Source organism: Lonchura striata, chromosome 12, assembly GCF_050655825.1.
Source record: "Lonchura striata isolate lonStrDom1 chromosome 12, ASM5065582v1, whole genome shotgun sequence".
NCBI classification, from domain to species: Eukaryota; Metazoa; Chordata; class Aves; order Passeriformes; family Estrildidae; genus Lonchura; species Lonchura striata.
Genome location: NC_140714.1, coordinates 13,444,734 through 13,465,767, shown reverse-complemented (window position 1 = coordinate 13,465,767; position 21,034 = coordinate 13,444,734). Strand labels below are relative to the sequence as shown.

At 35.6% G+C, this 21,034-nt stretch overlaps 1 protein-coding gene across 4 annotated transcripts in view; it reads left to right on the top strand.

The window, feature by feature from the left end:
- Positions 1–21,034, top strand: part of CACNA2D3 (calcium voltage-gated channel auxiliary subunit alpha2delta 3) — a 419,754-nt gene that overhangs the window by 325,034 nt on the left and 73,686 nt on the right. For all 4 annotated transcript variants that reach the window (XM_085590607.1, XM_085590609.1, XM_085590608.1 and 1 more), the window contains 10 exons: positions 1,615–1,698; positions 6,725–6,796; positions 7,030–7,091; positions 8,924–8,991; positions 10,693–10,738; positions 10,892–10,989; positions 11,814–11,907; positions 13,513–13,608; positions 14,761–14,882; positions 15,458–15,538. In XM_085590607.1, the coding sequence (XP_085446733.1) occupies positions 1,615–1,698; positions 6,725–6,796; positions 7,030–7,091; positions 8,924–8,991; positions 10,693–10,738; positions 10,892–10,989; positions 11,814–11,907; positions 13,513–13,608; positions 14,761–14,882; positions 15,458–15,538 (823 nt within the window). The remainder of the gene's footprint in view (positions 1–1,614; positions 1,699–6,724; positions 6,797–7,029; positions 7,092–8,923; positions 8,992–10,692; positions 10,739–10,891; positions 10,990–11,813; positions 11,908–13,512; positions 13,609–14,760; positions 14,883–15,457; positions 15,539–21,034) is intronic.

Here is a 21,034-nt window from a genome sequence, read left to right as displayed (position 1 = left end):
AGTATGAGCACGTGCTGAAAGCAGAAGTTCTTTACCTCTCTCCACCCATCTGTTCAATAGGGGCAGACAAGAAGTAGACAACCTTATTACAAGAACAGTGGGTTTTAGCAGAGGGAAGGAAAGCACATGAAAATACTTTTCAATTGCATCTTCATCACTTCTCAGAACTTACACCAACAGAGTTACTGGGAATTTTTTATGGAAAAGAATGAGAATTCTCAGGATTTTATCCCACAGAATTTTCTAAAAGAACTATCTGTAAGAAAAATTGGAGTATCTATGTTTTTATGAGCAGAAATTAAGGAAGCTCAGTGAAGCCCATGCTGGGAGAAACTTTGCAGTGTTACATCTCAACATTTCTTTGCGTTTATGATGCTGTACTCAATAATTTTAAAGGTTTTCTGTTCAGGAAGATTTTTGTTCCTATTTTTAATTATTGTGGCCTACAAAAGAAACTGTGGGATTTATATGAGGATTTTTAATTCAGAGAGGAAAAAGGATGGGAACAACCTTCTCAATGCTCAGAGAGCAAGGCTTTCCCTTGGTCTCTGTGTAACCTGCAGGACGTGATGGAAAGTGCTGGCTGTGCTGATGAATTACTTGTCTCAAACACTGACAGGTTTAGTTTATGGTGTAGCTGGCCCTGGCCTGAGGGAGGAGAATCAACCATATATATTGTCTTACAGGTACAGTTTAAATCCTTCTGGTGCTGCTGAGGAGTCACAAGATCAATTTGGGGATATTTCACACATTACAATGTCTCCTGTCATACCTTGTAAAGAGACTTCTGTTTTCTTTCTCGATAAATGACCGGATTACACATTATGCTAATCCTCTCCCAAATTTACTCTTTTTTCAAATGTAGTCTCCTAATTTTAGTCTCCTAATTTTACTTATCCACTCACATTCTTTATTCTTTATTCTTTCTATGTACTTTTTTCCACTGAGCCAGTTTGTGTGGTTGCACTGAGGCTGATTTTCAATGTTCAGCAGAGGGCAGAATTTTCCACGTTATAAACACCTCAATGTCAAATTAATTTGTCACAAGACTGTTTATTTTAAATGTGCAATTTACAGCGTAACAGTGAGGAGTGATAAAACCCCTTACATTATCATTATTACTATGTTACTTTTCCCCGTGAAGTTGTAGATAAAATGAAATATCAGCAAATGCTAACACCATACTTCCCAAAGACTTGCATCTTATCTTGTTTAAAGTGAAATGGGTAAACATTTTGTTGATAAGATTATAGTAAATAGAACTTCCTGTACAGCTGAAAGAGCCAGTTGGAGATATTTAACATAAACTTCAAGATCCAAGGTCTTGTGTATTTTCCATATGGGAGAAGAAAGTACAACAGCTGCGTTTGACCTCCCTGTGTGCCCATCAAGAAAAGCTCTGCATCATGGCAAGAGATCATGCAAATGATCATGAGTTTTAGGTTTTTAGTTCACAGGGAGCATTTATGCAGCAGTATGGTGCACTTTGTGTGAATCAAGCTACCTACTGCTAAATGTATTGCAGACCATCAGCAGGCATTTAGAATTTTTTAAATCTTCTGATTGTGCAAATAAAACAGGATGTGCTAACTATTCCACCTTTTTTTGTACCAGTATGAAGAGGGGAAGAAACGAAGAAAGCCCAACTACAGTAGTGTGGATCTTTCTGAGGTGGAGTGGGAAGACAGAGATGATGTGGTAAGGGATGTGTTTTAAAACCCTGTCAGAAGACGTTGTAGCATCCCACTACTGTACCTGGAAACTGTTTAAGTAGTCATTAGAGAGGCCACCTGACTGATCTCAGGAAGGGAAGGACAATAGACCCTTTTATTTAATTCAGAATTTTATAACTGTTTTGCATTGCTTCTTCCTTATGTATGCATATACCACAAACACAGACTCTTTGTATTTTTGGTAGAACTCATCACCCTTGCAGTCTCCATGCATTCCATTGTGTATTTGTGCTGGATAACAAATATAGCACCAGAAACAGAAATAGAATGTCTCCTCAGGGCTGGCCCAGACAACTGATGAAACTCAGAAATTAGTTGAACTTCTTTCCATGAGATCCTATTTTCCTGAATGGAAGTAATGGGAGGATTTGCTTAATGTACAAATTCAAAAAACATCAGATTAATAAACAAAATTGGATTCTTTGACCTATATGCAGAACAGAGTTTCACTCCAAACTCTAATTTCAGACACATAGGTAGTTGCAGGAGCATGAGTTCTGTGTCTATCACACAATGCTTTCCATTAACCTAATTTTTCAGTGTTCCACCTACTCTGTAGTTTGCTCTTCATCTTATTCTTTCTTACCTTTCAGGCTTAGCCTTTTCTGCAGTACTGTATCAAAAGCTTTCCTTATGTCCATGGCTTAACCTTTGCCTGTTCTTTCTGTCACTTCCTCAATAAATCTGATTTGTTAGGCATGATTCGTTTCGTGTGAATCTGTGCTGACTGTCCCTAATTAAATCGTAACTTTCCAGGTGTTCACCTTTCTGTCCCGTAATTTAGTTTTTCCCATAAGGTCCCTCCTGCCAAAGTCACGACTGCATGTCTGTATTTTTCATAGATGTCTCCTGGATCCCTTCTCAAATATCAGTCCTGTGCTAGCTTCTCTCAGGTCCCTCGTACCTCTGCTTTGCCAGAGAGGTTTGAATACATCCACTGAAGGTTCCCATATTTACTGTGTCGTGTCCTTCCGAAATCTGGGATGGATCACGTACAGCAGCCCCTGGAGTCTTGTCAGTCTTCAGATGTCCTAATTTCTTGATCTGTGTTCTGACATGAGTCTGTATTTTCTTTCTCCCTTACAAAATATATATCTTGCATTCCTCTCTCTCTCCGCCCCCTTGGTGAATAGTGGAACAGTTCATCTGTGTTTTAAGCAAGGTCTGTTTCACCAGGTGATAGATTGTCCTTGGCCTCTCCTCAGAGGCCACTTCACTTCCTAAGCTGAAGTTTTGTGTTGGAGTGCACACGCAAACTTTTTCAACGTTTTTTTAGCTTTGTGTCATTTTCTATGCACACGCTATTTAAGGTTTCCTCATAAGATTTTCATCTATTGTAGCAACTTTCTGCAGTCTTGGCAATCTCATTGGCCTCATGTTTTATACCCTGCTTTTTCTCTTAACTTTGATCATTTATTATTCAACCAGTTTCTCTGCTAATGACCTTTTGAAATTTCCTCTGTCTTTCAAATGTTATTGTAGTTGCATACAGATTTTAAACCTTCCTGATTTTTCTTATTTCTCCTTGCTTTGTTTTCTTTCTTCCTTTATATTTCTTTTGTTACTTCCTCTGCTTAATTTTCACATTTTTAATCCCATTTTAAAATCATATCTCAGTAGAAGTTCAGTGGTTGAGATAATGGGACATTGAGCTATTTCTGTGATATTGAAAGTCAAGTTTTATTTACAATTTAGATTCTGAGCACACATGAAAGTCCAGATTCAGCTTTCTCTGAGTACTGCCTTTGATTGAGACCCCTAAGATTCATCACGTTTTCTAAAAATTTCTTTAAAAATTGATCTTTCTCTTATCTGAAAGCTACAAAAATTTTATTTAACATTTTGATGAAAAATAGATACATTTCATCTGAATCTTTCTTTCACCTATAAAATATGTTTATTAAAAATATATTTTTAATTGTAACACAGAAACAAGTTACACATGGCTCTGCTTCACCCAAGGCCTTGGATGTTCTTGATTTTTACCAAGCTTGAGTAGTAAAGCATTGTTTATTCAAATGCAGAGGCAAAGAATTAATGTATTCATATTGCTGCTTTTAATAACATAGACTACTACTGGTATATTTTTCTCCTGTGAAACACTTACGTAGAAGCTGATTAAGACATTTTCTTACTTTTTGCCACATTAATTTCATGGTTACATAGTTTTCCAAGAATATAGAATGATCTCATACTGCAGCAGTGAAACAGAGTTGTAAGGAATCGACTGAAAGATATTTTGTTGAAGGAGCAATAGTGCTTATTACTCTGAAAGGTGAAGACATGGGTTTTCTTCAGTGATCCAACAAGGAAAAGGTGGCCAAACTAAGGTTAGAATTTTTTTCACCATGAAATATTGTTGTCATAAATATATCAGCTCATTTTCCAGGTTAACAATACCTGCTATCTTGCTGTTAAGGCATTTTATTAGAAACAGAGATTTTAGCATGAGCTTGTTAAGTAGTATCTTCCAGGAAGGTTTGCAAATGCACACTACCAAAGAGGAGATTTTTCAATTTGGATAGAAACCTTTTTCTCATTACTTCACCTAAAATTCTTCTAATTTCTAGCTGAATGAAATAATTTTTTTCCAAATGAAAAAAAAAAAAAAAAAAGAAGAAAAAAAAAAGGACCATGAATGAATGTTTTGGGGCTTGAAGCCAGCTGAGGCAGTGCTTATTTTATGCATTTGAGGAGGGAGATGAAACTGCAGAAGAGCTGAGAAACCAGATTACAAAGCCAAGAAATGCAATCACAGCAAGCAGGGGAAAAAAAAAGAGAGAAGAGTAAAACTCTAAATCCCACATGCAGACTTGATCTTAAACACTACTGAGAGTTTGGAGATCCTTTTAGTAAATCTATGACTTGCCTGAGGCTTGTGGGAGGAATGGGTCTTAGACAACTGCAGGCACCAATAGGAGAAAAATGAAAACCATGTTAAAGATAAATGGAACTGTTCTGTAAATGTTAGAAAGTAGGTGGTTAATTAAGACCAGCTCTCCAAGTCCAAAACCACAAAACTTAAAATAGGAAACTATTTCCAGAATTGCCTATTATGTATTGTTAAAAAAAATCTACAGTAAAATATATGCTTTATTTTATATATGCCTCCAGCTAAAAATTATTCTTTTACACTCACTGACAGAAGAGTAAGACTGTTAATTCAAATCTAGATGCCCTAGAATTAAATTTAAAGAGCTGCAAAGTTTGCAGTTTTCTATAGGTCAGCTGTGCTCAACTTGTCTGTGAGACTAAAGCTAGATATTTCACTGGCAAATTTGGTGACTCTCTTTCCCCTCTGTACTAACTCAGCCTGCAGAGCACATTGATATTTGTCTTCACAATGTCTCATAAAACTCAGCTGAATTGCTCAATCTGGCATGAGGTACTGTAGAACAGGAGATATTTATTCAGCAGGAACATGATGTCCAAAATTGTGTTTAGATAGATATGCAATAGAAGAGACATAAAAATGCTCATTTTGCCAATATTTTCCTGGATTTTAAATGCTAAATTGATTTGTAATAGTGGAATTTTCAAGTTGTAATGAAAATTACAGCTGTGAACTATCTATAGGTGCTTTTTCCCATGAAAAGCAAAATAACTCACATCTTCCATTAGTGAATCTAAGAGTGTTCAAATTAAATATTTCCATTTATGGATGGTGTAACTGTTAAACAGCACCTTTTTATTTCTTCCCTAAAGTGAACTGATGAATAGGCAAATTCAAAACCTGAAGGCTGAGATTTCTCAAAACACCTGTCTTGTCCTTCCTCAGTTTTAGCCCAGAAACCTTGTCCTCATCCTTGGGGACATTGATGGTCATTTTGGCTTACAAACCTAGGGGATGGTTCTTGGGTTTTTACATTTCTTTTCACCGTTGTAGCATCTGTGAGAGAGGTTGTGTGTCCCTTGGGAGGAAGGCAGGGAGTGCTAAGGGCAGAGTTTTGAGGGATGATGGGCCAGGTACTTAGCAGCTCCCAGGTTTGGGAGCCTGTAGCTCATGTAGAAATAAAAAGTTACAGGAAAAGGTTGTGTGTTTGTAGTGGTGATCTAAAAAGTAACAGATTTAACTTACAGAGCAGCAGCTAAATCATTGTGTACAAACCCTATTCCATTTGTTTTCTGTTTTCCTAGCTTCTCTGAATTTTTTGGCTTATAAAGCAATGAAACACATTTTTGAAGGGGATTTAAAATGTCCTTTGGAAGATGTGGAGAGGTCCGGGCCAATTGTTAAAATTGTGACTGGCCTAGGGCTTCCACTACAGAGTTAAAATTTAATACCTTTTAAGGGGTACACCTGGACACCAATGGACAACCAGAGGGAATTGCAGAGCACTGTGGCTGTGTGCTCCCCCTGGATGCTGTAACTGATCCAGTGGGCTGCCATTCTGGTTTTCATGGGCTAGTGTTAATTTTTGAATTATTAATGGAATATTAATTATTGTTTAATTAATAATTAAATAATTATTTAAGATAAGTTAAGATAAAGTTTCTGTTGTGTGTTATGGATGTAGACCAGTGTAGATTCTTAAGCAGAATAAGTAGTGTATAAGAGGTTTTCTCTCTTTTTGCTTTCTTGTTATCTGTGTCTCTGTTGATATATTTAAACACTGGGCCCTGGTCTAACCAGCTAAATCCAGCTAGAAATCTAGTCCTTGCCTTGCCATCAGTAAATACAGAATAGTAGTCACACTGTTCATACCAAATAAAATCCAGATTACTACACAAAAAGGTATTTTACTATGAAGGATGCTGAGAGCTCCTATCTTATGTAGATCAGCTTGAAATAGTATGGCAGGAGCCTTGCGCTATACAGCCACTAATAAATCTGTAAATGAGATCTCCAGAGTGTAGTAGAATTATTGGAAATGAAGGAATGAAGAAACTTGAATGCTGCTTATGCTAGATGAGTGTACTGGAGAGCACAGAGTTTAAAGGATTACAGAAAAGTCAAATAAAGGAATTGAAATACATTTCCTTCCTTTCAGCTTCGAAATGCAATGGTGAACCGCAAAACAGGAAAATTCTCCATGGAAGTGAAGAAGACAGTGGACAAAGGGGTACAATGTCTAAAATACTATTCCAACTAAATATAAAGCAAGGAGATAATTTTTCAATTATTTTTAAGGTTTCTATAAATGCGGTTCCCTGCAGTATATTTTTTTTTTCACTCACTGAATGTAAACTTTGCTTCTAATTATGTCAGTGACTAACCACTTGATCGTATATACATTTCTTATAGTAATCTAACTTCTTGCCTTCTCTCCTTTTGACTTTCTTGTTCTGAATCTAGAAGCGGGTCCTGGTGATGACAAATGACTACTATTATACAGACATCAAGGGTACCCCATTCAGGTAGAGCGGCCATAATAAATGGACATTTCATCCAACTCATTGGATTTGTGCTTATGCAGAGCTTGTGAACTCATTAAAAGCTCATCAGCAAAGGCTGACAATGAAATATCCCTGGACAATGCTGAAAATAGCAAGGAAAAGGAACCTACCAGCATTCCTTTCAGCTTTTCCAGGGATGGAAAGTTTGTGCAAGCTCACACAGGCAAACTCACGGTGTTTGTCATGGCTTACGTTTCATTGAAAAAATATTCAGTTGAGGTTTCCATTGAACGAAAGGCTTTCGCAAGTACTTGGAGAGCTATAAATACTATAATCCATTTAAGTAACTACATCTTGAGCTCCATTTTATTATTTTTTTCCACAACAAGAATGTAATGTAAAATGAGATAGTATTTCACTTCTAATTTGAGGTTTGGATGTTTTCTTTGTCTGAATGACCTTCAGTAGATTTCTATAACTAAAACCAAGTAATCTGGTAATTTTTGCATGTATTTTAGAAGGAAAAAAAAAAAAGGAAAAGTAAAACAGGTAGTCACTTCAAAAATGCTCATATTTGAACTAGAAATAATCTGCTAACAAAAGAACCCTAACTGTACTTTGCAGTTAAGGCAAGCATTTGGCAGTTCGGATACTCAACTGAAATTTACTTCAATGGAAGAGCTTCACATAACTTGAGCTACATTACCACACAGAAAAACTACAGGCACATTTCTCTGATGTCTAATGCATATTAAAATTTACTGATGGGTGGTAATACTCAATGGATTATTTGTTTTGGTTTTATTTTGTGGAGTTTTTTCTGGTTGCTGTTCTTTTTTTGTTTGTTTTTCTTTGGCACTGGCACTCTTGCACTGTTAGGTAAACAGAAGTGGGGCTACATACATGCACGTAGTGTTAGTTATGGTGCTAAGGACAGAAATATAGTTAGGAAAACTGTCCTTTTTCAACGTGATATGTATCTAGTTTTGGGTTGTTGTGTAGATTTGGGACAGCAGCATAGTGTAGTGTCAAAGCTGTTTAGTGTTCAGTCCTCTCCCAGACTGAGCTGTTGATTGCAGCTTGTGTGCTCTTGGCTTCTCCATGTACTTCAATTACTAGGCCATGCGTTTGCAATCTTGCTGATTATTACAGATTCCTAGCTCAAGATAATCCCCTTCAATGAATGAATGAATGCCAGAAGATATTCTGTGTTTGTGTTTGATAGCAAGAGGCATGGGATCCCCCAGCCACTTCATCATACTTGGATGTTTTAAATGGTAGACTGAAAACCAGACCAAAACACTGTGTGTAACTGTTGGGAATTTATGAAGCTGAAGTCAATACAAAACAGCTATGCTAGCTAAAAATATGAAACACAGAAAAATTAGTCCAGGAGGAGTCATGATGCTGTTGTCATATTTGAAATTATTTTCCTGTCAGTAGCACCATCAATTCCCACACTTCCATAATTTTTCAACAGCTTTGTCTGATTTACAAAAAAATTGTCTCTCTCATTGTAAGGCCATGGTCATGTTCAAGGCTCAACTGAAGAAATCTCATGCTGGGTGAACAGCAGTGAGCTTAGAGGGGCTCATTTATTACTTTGCCAGGGAATAATGGTTTACTGCACCTCTAAGCACACATAAATACAGCCAATTGTTGCAGGCACATCAGAACTGAGACATCATTGAAGCAACTAATTGAACAATAAATATAATTGGTGAGGGTTTGGAAACAAACAGTTTAAGTTAATCACAGTACATGAGCTGGAAATGTTAAAAATGAAAATAGCTCTGAATGTCTGCTATTGTTTGTCTCACAGATTTCAAGGTCTGCTTTGTTTCTCTGCACAGTTTAGGTGTGGCTCTCTCTAGAGGACATGGAAAATACTTCTTCAGAGGGAATGTAACTGTAGAAGAAGGTAAGGTACCTAACTTCTCATGTGGCTTACACAGTAGTTTTATTGTTAATTTGGTAGTTCCTTGTCTACAGATTGCATAAAGGAGTTAGACTCTTTTTTTGTCTTCAAAATCTTTTATTTCACAGGGTATGAGGCATAGTCAGACTGCCTGTGAGTCTTCGTTAGATGGGATCATCTTCCATCCTAGTCTCTCAGTATTTCAGAGAACAAGTCATATCCCAATGTTAATTATTTGTGGTGTTTTCTGAATGAAGTAACCATTAAGAGCACTGTAATGGCTGTTAGTTTTGTTCACAGACTAGACATTATGAAATCTTTCAGAGCTATAACTGGTATGTGCATTAGCTGCAAGGATTTACATGTTTATAATAGTGTAGAAGTACCCTGGGAAAGAAATGTTCTTTGGTTTTGCTTTTTGATAAGTCCCAAACTAAATGAGTGGGGAGTCAACTGTATGAGTCATCAAGTTGTTTGACAAGAAGGTTTCTGAAAATGAAAGAAGAGTGGAGACATTTCAGAATGTTGAAGGGAAGGTTGAAAATTTTAGAAGCCGCTGAGCAAAAAGTGTTTCAATACAGGAATGCTTTCAGATTTTATGCTGAAGTCTTTATTTCCGATTCTTCTTTTTTTGTCAGTGATGTTAAACAAGACAGATAAATTCTTCAGGTCTTTGTTCTTTGGCTGTATTTTGGGACATGAATATGTTCTTGCTCTCAGGAGAGATATGAAAATAAGTGCCTTGAGGTTTGAATAGCACAGCAGCTACAAAGAAGGCATAACAGGAGATTTGGAACTACTCCCTCCCCAGACTATTCCCAACATCTCTCTCACAGATTTCACCAAAGTTCTTTAATGCAGCCACACATGTCAGGCAGTCTGAGTCCCAGGTGCACCCCCAGAAGTGTTAACAGAACCATAACAGTTCCCACTCTCACCTTCACTGATTCTCTCTCACTTCATCTCACTGTCCTCCCCAGAGACCACAGTTTTAGCTCCAGTTTTGGCTTCCCTGCCCTCCTTAGTCACAGTTCCTCTGTCCTTGTTCATTGTGTACTCCGGGGGGTTAAACCCAGATGCTGCCTTCTGAACCCTATTTACTTATTGTCTATTGATAAGGGTTTTAAGAGTTTTTAAAATTACCAAAGTACATTTTTATTGTGCTATATAACTAATGATCTAGTTCTTATTTACAAGCAGATGTGTGACCTGTTAGTACAAAAAAACCTTTTCTGAACAACCCCATAAATTGCTGTTTGTGTTCATGGACTGTGTGGTTAGGTTTTGAGGGAATTGTCCTTAATGAATTTTTTCTTTATAAGAGAGGAGAACAGCTCACATGAAATGAAAAGTGTGTATTTTAGCATAAAGAGCTTTACTGGCCAAAGAGAACAAGGGAGTATGTTACCATTTTGCATTTATCTTTTCTCAAATTGTTTTCTAAACTTTAAAAATATTATGTAACTCACATAAGTTAAACATATCAGCACAAATTCTTTCTCTTGTCTTTTCAGTACTAGATCTGATTTAACTAGTTTTTCCAGTTTTTAGACCCTAAAATGTATTTGAACATAGTTTACCATGATTTATTTCATTATGGTAATAATGCACTTTCCAAGAAGGGTTTATATTATGGAGTGTATGCAAATAACCATCTGTTACCCAGACTTCTCCCTAAATAACCCATTATTATTCCTGTTACAGGTTTACATGATTTAGAACACCCTGATGTATCTTTAGCAGACGAATGGTAAGCCTTAAATAAAGCATGAAATTAGTGTCTGTTACCCCCCTTGGTTTCATATTTTTTTGTGCATGCAGAGCCCAATTCTTTATGGTCAAAGACAAAGAAAGATTGTGCTTGTACATATAACTTTTTACTGTTTTGACAACGTGTTCACAGGTCCTACTGCAACACTGACTTGCACCCTGAGCACCGGCAGATGACTCAGTTGGAAGCAATCAAACGCTACCTCACAGGGAAGGAGCCCCTGCTGCAATGCAAGTACTTGGTTAAACATGGACTTGCAGCTTTAGCCCAGCCAAAAGCTGCCATACTTAACCCTCTACAAAATGCAAAGCTACTTACTTCAACCAGTGATAGGTTTGCTTAGCTGATGTTGCTTTGCAATTTCATACGGTTTTGAGCTTTTCCTCGGGTATCAATAAAAATATTATTATTTCTTAGAATTAATTATGTGTTATTATTAGTAGTATTAATTATGATACAATTTTTCGACTTTTACAGTAAACTATGTGCCAAACATTCAAGTCTGTTCAGATGGTGTAACTCTACTATGCAAAATTATCACTCCATTTTGTTATATAAATTATAGAGAACTAATGGGAATCAATCCTTGGATCATGTTTCTAAAGAATATACCTGATATTTCATGCATATTTTAGGGAGGGCGATTTTGTAATTAACATTTCTGAACTGCAAAGCAGAATAAAAAATTCAAATAAGTGCATATTGTGTATGTTTGCAGAAATGCAGAGCTTTTGTGACTGTTACTAGACCTACTTGTTGTAACCTTATGCCACATGCAGACAAGAGCATTAGATAATATATACATGAATGAGTTACATGAAATGGAGTATCATTGGGTTTTTTCCTAAAATTGTTGCTAATGAAATGAAATTATATGTGAAAAACTGCATTGTGGTAAAATACAGTGTAATACTATGTAGTAAATGCTTTTTAGTGCAAAAAGTTTGAAAGCATATCACAGATAAAGTAAAATGTAAGAAAACCCTATTGTTTAGTCATCTAAAAAAGGGGTTTATATGAACATACATTTACTGATTTTATTGTTCTGTGGCAGGTGATAAAGAATTGATCCAGGAAGTTTTGTTTGATGCTGTTGTGAGTGCACCAATTGAAGCTTATTGGACCAGTCTAGCCTTGAATAAATCAGAGTAAGTTATCTTTGTGTCCATAATTTTTCATCAGTCATGGCTGTATTTTTATTAGTGATGTTACTGAAATAGTGGAATGACTAACAAATCCTGATATGCATGAAAATATTACACTAACTATCTGATCCTAAATACCACCAAGTTTGAGTTCAATCCGAAATGTTTGTCTTGCTGAGTATGTCATGATGATTAGCTGAAAGCTTACCTTATTTCCACAATAAAACTGGTAAAATTGTACCCTAATTGCAACTTAAATTTTTGTGTATTTTTAACAAAGAGTACTTGGGAAATTAAATGCAAAATTTGCCAAAATTATTGATGCAATTGGTACTTTGTCTCAGAATAAATTATCTATAAAAAAATTTGACCTGGAAAATAATTTCTTTAATCCTTGATATATTTATTTTCCAGGACTGCTTGGGATCTAGGCTTTTATTAGAGAGAGGTAGGAGATTAGCCAGTCCTTTTCAGAGTTTATATCTTCTACTTTATTCATTTATGCTATGATGTACTAAGGCGTTAAATAACAAGTTTTTATCCATATTAGAGTAAACAGGTATTAAGCTTAGCAGTTTGCATGAAAGGCAATTCTGGAGATTACCCTGATTAGATTTTCCTAAATTTCAACTATTTTCTAAAAGTTGAATGAAAAAATACGTTGCTGTACAGCATGTACTCCTACTGAATGAAAAAAGCAACATGGTAAGATCTGGTTCATCAAAGATTTATCCAGACTTCTCTGAGAGGATAAAGATAATAAATTGTTGCATGTTAATAAACTCTGGCCATCGAGAGGTGCAAGGTGTCATCCTACACAGTGAAATAATAGATCCAAACACAATCATTCCAAACTGTGGAATGATGCCAGGGACAGACTTTTGAAGCCTTTTCAGATTTTGACTTTGCTTTATTCTGTCTCATTAATGAAACAAGAAAATGATTGTGGTCCCTGTTTTTGTGCTAATGGGACTGAAGTTCTTGCAGCCATACAAGAATTAGTTTTAAAATAGCTTGGTACTCATAACAGTGCAGCAGAGGAGTTCAGGAAGTTTGAGGGTTTTTTTCAAAATTCTAGAGGCTAAATGTTTTTTTTCCCCAAGTTCTAGAGGCTAAAGCCTGTTGTGATGGCAGCTAAGTTTAACTCTCAGCTGCCTGTTTTAAAATGTTTGCTTACCTGAGCAATAGTCACAGCTAAGACTTGAAGCATAAATAGAGCACAGAAATGTTGAATGGACTGGGAGCAAGACCTGGAACTCCTGCCCATCTCAGAATCACTGTGTGTCAGTGGTTATTAAACAGTTTGTATATAGCTGTGCCACACCTTTTTATTCTATTATTATAATCCCTTCCTACAAATCCTACAAAATTTATTTTCTTTGGCTTTTTAGGGATTCTTAGTCTAAATAGCATTTCTACATTGCATATATTCAAAACCCAGATGACTATAACTTAAAAACCAGCATTTAAAAGTGAATCAATAAATAAGGGAACTTTGCTTACAATAAACTTAAAGACATGTACACTTGTGCTTTCTGTGGCAGTGAAGCAGCTTTATCTGTTTACTGTCTGAAGCTGTGTCTCTGCTTGTGCTCTGCTGTGTTTCAGGAACTCTGACAAGGGGGTGGAAGTTGCCTTCCTTGGGACACGGACTGGACTCTCTCGGATTAACCTGTTTGTGGGCCCAGAGCAGCTGACCAACCAGTAAGTAACAAACTGTGCCTGGCAGCCAGGTAAAGAAAAGAGAGGAAAAAATAACTGTGTTTTTATGAAGCCCATCTACTGTTTTTTCACACAGAACAAATTAGATATCCTAGGATCCTTTAAATTATTTGATTGGGACATTTAGAACAATAAACTATTTTACACCTGTAGCCTATAAATTTGCTTGCCCTGCACACACACCCCCAGCCTCACATCTCTTTTCTTCAGAGCAAATTACAACATGTTACACTTTTTACTACACCACCTGAAAACAAATACCAGGAGGCTTTTTCAAGGATTTTGCACCATTGTTGTGGAAAATATCTTTGGTGTTGAAATCAAGCCAAGGGACAGACTTGGACTGGGTGAAAGAAAAATCAGAAGACCTCATCATACAAGAGTTTCCCAATTTCCTTGGAGAATATGTAAGCTAGTGGAGGTATTATGCATATAATAGAAAATCTGTGTTTGATATTTATGGTAAACTAACTTGATTGAATATAGAGTTCTATGAACTCATCTGAGAACATATTGTTATACAAGTAAGGTGACATCAACAGCACTACAATTTGTTACTGTCAGACAGAAAATTAGAACAACAGAGTGGACATTATACTTGTTCTTGGCATAAATTTTCTTCTGTCAACAGACAGAATTTGCTGAAATTGTTGAGGAATAAAGTATTTAGTTGTCCACTACTACACCCCCCACATAGTATGTTGAACATAGGCTGTAAAATTACCTTTTTTCATTACCTAAGAGTGAATGCCAGTGGCAACAGACTAGCAAATTTCCAGTGCCTTTTACATGTTGTGCAGCTGACTTTTCTTGTATTTTGCTGAAAGAAAAAGGCTTTTTAGTCTAAGCATTTTTTATTTATACAAATCACTAAACACAATTTCAATGGTACTTAGAGGTACTGTTTTATAGTGCTTTTTACATCCTTCATAACAAAAGTTATTGTGTGTCACAAATAATTATTAGTAACTAAATTTAACTCTTTTGTTGAACAAGTGTTATTAGAAAAATTGTGCCAAACCATTTTCTTTTGTAAAAGATTGCATTTTTTTATTTCTAGCTTTTTTCAAAGCTAGAAACCATTATGTGACATGCAACAAACAACAATTGTTTTCTTTCTCTTTTTTTCTCAAGAGACTTCCTGACAGCTGAAGATAAGGAGAACATTTTTAATGCTGACCATTTTCCACTCTGGTACAGAAGAGCTGCTGAACAAATACCTGGGAGCTTTGTCTACTCAATCCCATTCAGCACAGGTCTGTAATTTTGTCATTCCTTAAATTCTGAACCATGCATGATGCTGAAAGGATCCCAGGAGTGTCAGCACAGTGTCAGTGTTTGTAGCTGATCTCAAATATTGGTCTGAACTAGGCATGGAAATTTGCAGCTACTTCACTGGTCCTTTGACCAGGTGTGTGTTTCATGGGCTGCAAGTGAAACCCCAAAGTGTGGTGTGACATTTTTCATTTAGTATTTGCACAGGTAGAAACATTTTAAACGTTTTAACAAGTGTTTTAAGCAGCACAAGTTCAACAGAGTAAATGTCCACATTATTGAGAAGCCCTACCTGTTGTCACCTTTGCTGCCTCTTTTAGCAGGGGGTGCAAAATCTGATGGCTCATTTCAGTGTTTTAAACTTGTTTTTGGCATGCTGGGGAATTTAAAATGCCAGTGCCAGTATGTTCTGTGCATATATGATGTTTCCTGTTTTATTTTCTGAACTATATATCCACATAGACTTATCTAAAACCAGAGGAAAAAAAAAACCCCTACATTTCCTCATTTTGCAATAGATTGTTTCATTTTTTTTTCCCCTCAAAATACCCCACAGAAACTGCCAACAAGAGCAATGTGGTGACAGCCAGTACTGCTATTCAGCTTCTGGATGACAGGAAATCTCCAGTGGTTGCAGGTACAATTGTTGTAGTTTATTCATTCTGTTATTTTTTTTAAGTCAGCTATGAGTTCCTCACGTTCTCTTTTGGGTTAGCAGGTGTAGATATCAAACATTTTGAGAAGAGAGAGAAGGATGCAGTTGTACCTATAAGATATAATTGGCTGACTAAGTGTGGAGAGCATTTAATACTTATTCTCCCCAAGAACTTGATCCTTTATTAACTGACTCTCAAACTTCCCTGTGAGCTATTGAGTTTGAATTTATAGAAATTCCCATTATCTGTAAAGCATTTCTGGTAGACACAATTCTACATCATCATAAATCAGATAATTATGATAAGGAAAAGGAAATATAAGAAAGGACTATCTGATGTGCAAATGTTTCACCCAGGCCTCAAGTTTGAAAATTCTGTGCTATAACAGGATTGTTTTATAACAGAATACAATGTGGTGATTTTGTCTAGATTATCAGAGATGTGATTTGTTCAGAGCATAGAAATTGAATAACAAAGCTCTGTCAGCCAAGAGAATATCAATACCTAAAGACTAAAAGGTGAAGTGTGGCAACTACAGAATAGAGATAAAACACACTGATTTCAAAATTAGAGTAAGTAATTTTGAAATTGCTGGATGTTCCTAACTCAAATTCAGATGTTTATCTGACCAGTTTTTTCCTAGTTCCCAATGGTTACCGACCTTTAAGAAGGAAAGAATTTTGACAAATCTTATGATCTATTTTGCCAGAAACCAAGCTCTCTTATCTCAGGAAAAATTAGATATCTACCACAAAAGGAAGAACCACCTTATTTTTTCTTGCGTTTAAAATACTATTAAAAATGCAGTGAATAAAATACTGAAAGAACAAGAATGTGCCAGAAAAATGGGAAATCTCAAATATGTTTTCTCAAACACAGAATATTTTCACTGATAAGCAAAGATTTGAGAAGGTCAACAGGAAAGCAGCTTTCTGACTCCAATCCACCAGATACATTCTTCAGAAATTATTGAACTCCTCTATAACATTACATGAAATCTCAATTTTAACTTCATACTCCTGTTAAAGCATAAAACAGCATTTATAAAGTAATGTCACTGCAGATACCTGCAAAGTGCTGAAGATGTAACTGAGAGTTTTTACTGTACGATGAAGAAGGTTGACATGTTAATTATAGAATGCTTAGTTGTTTGGTGTTAGAAAAATTTCATGATAAAGTTTTCCATCATCTTCAAAATGTGTAGAGTTAATAGACATCCTGATATTTATTCTTTTCTCCTGATTATTTGCAATTTGGTTTTGACTTTGGGAAGGTATCAAACATTATTACTTCTAATGCACCATTAACAAGCTTTGGGGTTTTTTTAGTAAATGTAAAAGAGAAAAGCGGGTGTTGCTTCCATTCCCCCAATAATTCTCTTTATTACTGAACATTTAAAATTGCTTGGGGCCCATATTTTCTATCTGAAATAAACACAGAATTTTGAAAGCTTTTTAATGTCAAAGCATCGAGAAGATTTCCATGGTGTCTGTAAAAGCATAATGCCATGAAAGATAAGAGCAGTGTACCTTCATTCTGAAGCATATCAGTGTTTTTTTATTTCTAGTTCTGTGTGCTAGATATTTTGCTTATAATAGGAAGCATTTTTAAGAGTTTTTTTTGGAATGGTTTGTCCTTTCTTGTATGGTTGCAAGTTTTCAGGTAATTTTCTTTTTGGGGGGAAGTCAATTTGGGTCTGCACAAACTTTTTCTATGGAAGTATCTCTCACCCAGCTACATCCTCTCAGAGACAAATAAGTGTATGCAGTATTCTTGTTCTCCTTCAGATCATGAATGTGAATTGTCAGTTCTACTTTCCCTCAGAAAACTTTCAAGAAAGTACCCAGCATGTAGTTCAATTTTTAGGTTTTATTATAAGGCTGACAATATTCTGTGTTAAGCAAAATGGATTTGAAGGCAGAAACTGGAGCAGTGATAAATGGGAGAAGTTTGAAGTTTTTATTAGCTTGACTTGGGAGACTAAAGTAAGATTATGGGTAATGATTTTAAATATCTCCATTGGAGTTCAAATTTGGCCAAAACAGCTCATTTTAATTTGTGTAAAGTAAGTATTCCTTATCCCCATTTGGTCTGAGTAGATTACAGTAAGCAGCAGGACGGGATACACATTTCATGTTAAATCACTCTGTTCCCTAGAGGGATTTGACTGAAAATTAAGCTGTGCCAGAATGTTGTTTATTACACATCACTACAAGAGTTTAAATCTGGCAGAAAGAAACAAGAACATTGTTATAAAATGGAAACCTGAGTTATTCCTGCCCATGAGAGGGGAAAAAAAGAACAAAACCAACTCTTACTGCAAAATCCATAGACTGGGTTTTGGGTTTTTTGTTTTATTTTGGGGTTATTGGGGTTTTTTGTTGTTGTTCGTTTGTAGTGGGATTTGTTGTTGTTGATGTTGGGGTTTTGTGGTTTTTATTTGGAAACTCATCACTTATAATGATTTCATATAAAAGTCTAAAGCTTAATGCAAATAGCAAAGATTCAGCTGTATAAAATAGGCAAAAAATCTTGAAATCAGTGAGTCTGCCAACTGCTACTACAGAGGAATTGAATGTTGCTGCTGTTTCACCATCTGTACCTGCTAATACCAGCTCCCTGTCAGAATGTCTTTGCTTCTTGGCACAAAGCCCATGTAATTTTTTCCTAAAGCCTCTCCTGCTTCTTGCAATTAAGATTATATTTTATTTTTTTTTACTTAAATGAATGCAAATTTCTATAGAAGGTATGTATGTAAATCTTTAATATAAGAGTAGTAGCATCATATTTACTGCTGTGTTCAGGTTAGTTGCAGGAGAGAAATGACAGTAGTACTGCAAACAGGGTCTTCTTTAGATTTGAACACATTTATATTCAAAATTTCTTTGGCTAAATGTTTTCTTTGGCCATGTCTTCTATATCAAGATTACATTGAAATGCTGAACATCTTCAAACTACCCCAGTTACAAAGTAAAAAGATGGTGTATTGGTTTTTTTCTTCTTAACCACAACTAAAAATAGGAGAATGACCCCAGACCCCAGTCTTGAAATTTAGTGAGATTCTTGGAATATTAATGTTCTTCTGGGTGACAAAGATGAAGCTAATATAGAATAGCGAAATTTAGACAGTGATGTAGCTATTAAAATCGAGGCAAGTCAAGATGGAACTGTGTTTTAAGATGCTCATGTGAAGGGCAGTACATTTCTGTTAAACGTTGGTAGAATTCAGCATTCCAGTCTGTATTTGTGATTGCGTGGTGAGTTGGATGTTGACTTTCAAGTGGCAAACATAGAGGCAGCTGGATAAATGCAGCATAGGATTTCTATGTGCTATGTATGTGTTTATTTCCATTTTTTTGGCAAGAGATTATGGTTTCATCAGTATCATTCAGTTACAAAAATTATTAAAGGTACTGCTCACCTAGAAAGTTCTGAAGAAGATATGGGGAAAGAAGCAAGAAAATAAAAGTCATCATGGAGCGAATCAGGGTCTAAAAACTGAAAAAAATTGCTCTCTCTTGAGATTTTGAGAGGGTTGACAAAATATATGAACCCTCAAAAATGCAATTTCCTGTAGAGACAGTTCAAAAGCTGCAGTACAATATAGGCCCTTAAAAGTCCTTCTTGTTGAAAAAGGCCATCACTGCTCACAGAAAACATGAAAATTAGCCCCTTGGTATGTTTAATTAAAGGCAACAGAACTGACATAATCTTCTTAGAGAAAAAAAAATACTAAAGAATGCTGAGGAAAATGTCTGATGAAAATTGTCAATTGCTCTTAAGATTTCTTCATTGAACAAGCAGAACCTGGATTTCAGGCCTCATTGGAAAAGTCCATAGCAGATTTAGTAAAAAGCTCTGGAATCTGAGTCAGAAGAATGAAGGATTACACCATGCACAGGCAAAGTCCTTAGACTCACAGTCACTGAAAATGTAGAATTGAAGGAGATGAGGAACAATAGTTCATTTTTTTAAATACAAGGCTGCTTAGAAAAGCTGAAAATTACAATTTTCCTGAATCTTTTTTTGCCTCATTTTGTGCTGACCTGTAAAATACATGAATTGTAGAGGCTGGAATTGATCTCTTAAGATTATCTAGTCCAAGCCTAGTGGACTAAATCTTAAGAGAATCTGAGCTCGAGCTGATTACCCAGAAACTGTGTCCAGTGAGATCTTAAATGCTTCCCAAGTGGAGAGGCCATGCCCTCTCTTGGTGTGTCATATTAGATGTAAATAGATAGAAATACAGGTGGAGTTTTATTGTTCCCACCAATTGTTGCAAATACAGAATTGCATAAAAGTTTTGTTTGTATGGTACCTAAATACAAGGAAGGAGTATCTAAAGATACTCCTTTTTTAAATTTTAAAAAATATTTTCTAAAAATTAAATTGTTTTAATTTTTAAATATTTTTAAAATATTTTTATTTATTTTTTTAATATTTTTTTAATATGGTCAGTTTTGTGTTGGACTTCCTATTTATCAAAGTTGAAATTGGAAAATAGAAAACACTAAATGAGCCCTCCTCACACATGCCCTTCTGTGGCCTGTCAATTCAAATCAAGTAGTAACTGAATTTGTTTGTTTTAAAAAGATGAGAAGCTTTACCATTACATCAATACTACAGTTTCTGAAAATTAGCAAGTCCTCAATGCTCTTTATGTCAGCTTAACTAAAACACTATAGTAAGAGAAGCTCACTGTAGCTAAATTATTGAGAAATGAAAGTATTCTAGTTCTGGAGGGATGAAGGCATGTTTACAGTCATTTTCTTTCAAAGAAGGGTGATTGCCTGGGATGTGCATTTAAGCATTGCCATAGCTCTGACTCTACCCTTTATGAACCTGAATAAAAAGAAAAATTGTGCTAATGATGTTTAATATATGATAAGCGATTCTTTGTATCAGATATATGAGATATACTGAAACTGAAGCAAAGAAAAGCAGTCAGTCCTTTTCTGTTCACTGACAGTGGGATTTTAAATGCTCTTACCAAAAATACTCTTTATGCAAACAAGAATACTATGTTTTATTTTCCCAAAGAAATTGTTCCAAGTAATGCCATGATCCAGTATTTAACTTTTCCAGTATTTTAATTTTCAAACTTGATCCTTTATTTTTATAACCAGCCCATATTCAAATTCAAGGATTTTTTCTCCAAACCCTGGTTAGAGAAAGATTTTTTTGCAAGTGACCTCATCCATCACTTTCTTTGTTCTCCCTTTTACATAACTTTAAAACCCAACTTTAATATAGCAATAAATTCAGTTATTCCATGTCAAATATTCCGAGTCAAAATGTTAAAAGGCCTCAGGTATTTTAAATGAATCAGCTTGAAGATTTAGCATCTCCTCCTAGTTTCATATCCATAAGTTAAGCTAAGAAATAGTAAGGACTTAATTTAATCACTGATTTGTTAGAAATGGCACACAATTTTGAATGCTTCTATTCTCACCAGAGGAAAGTGACCCTGATGATCC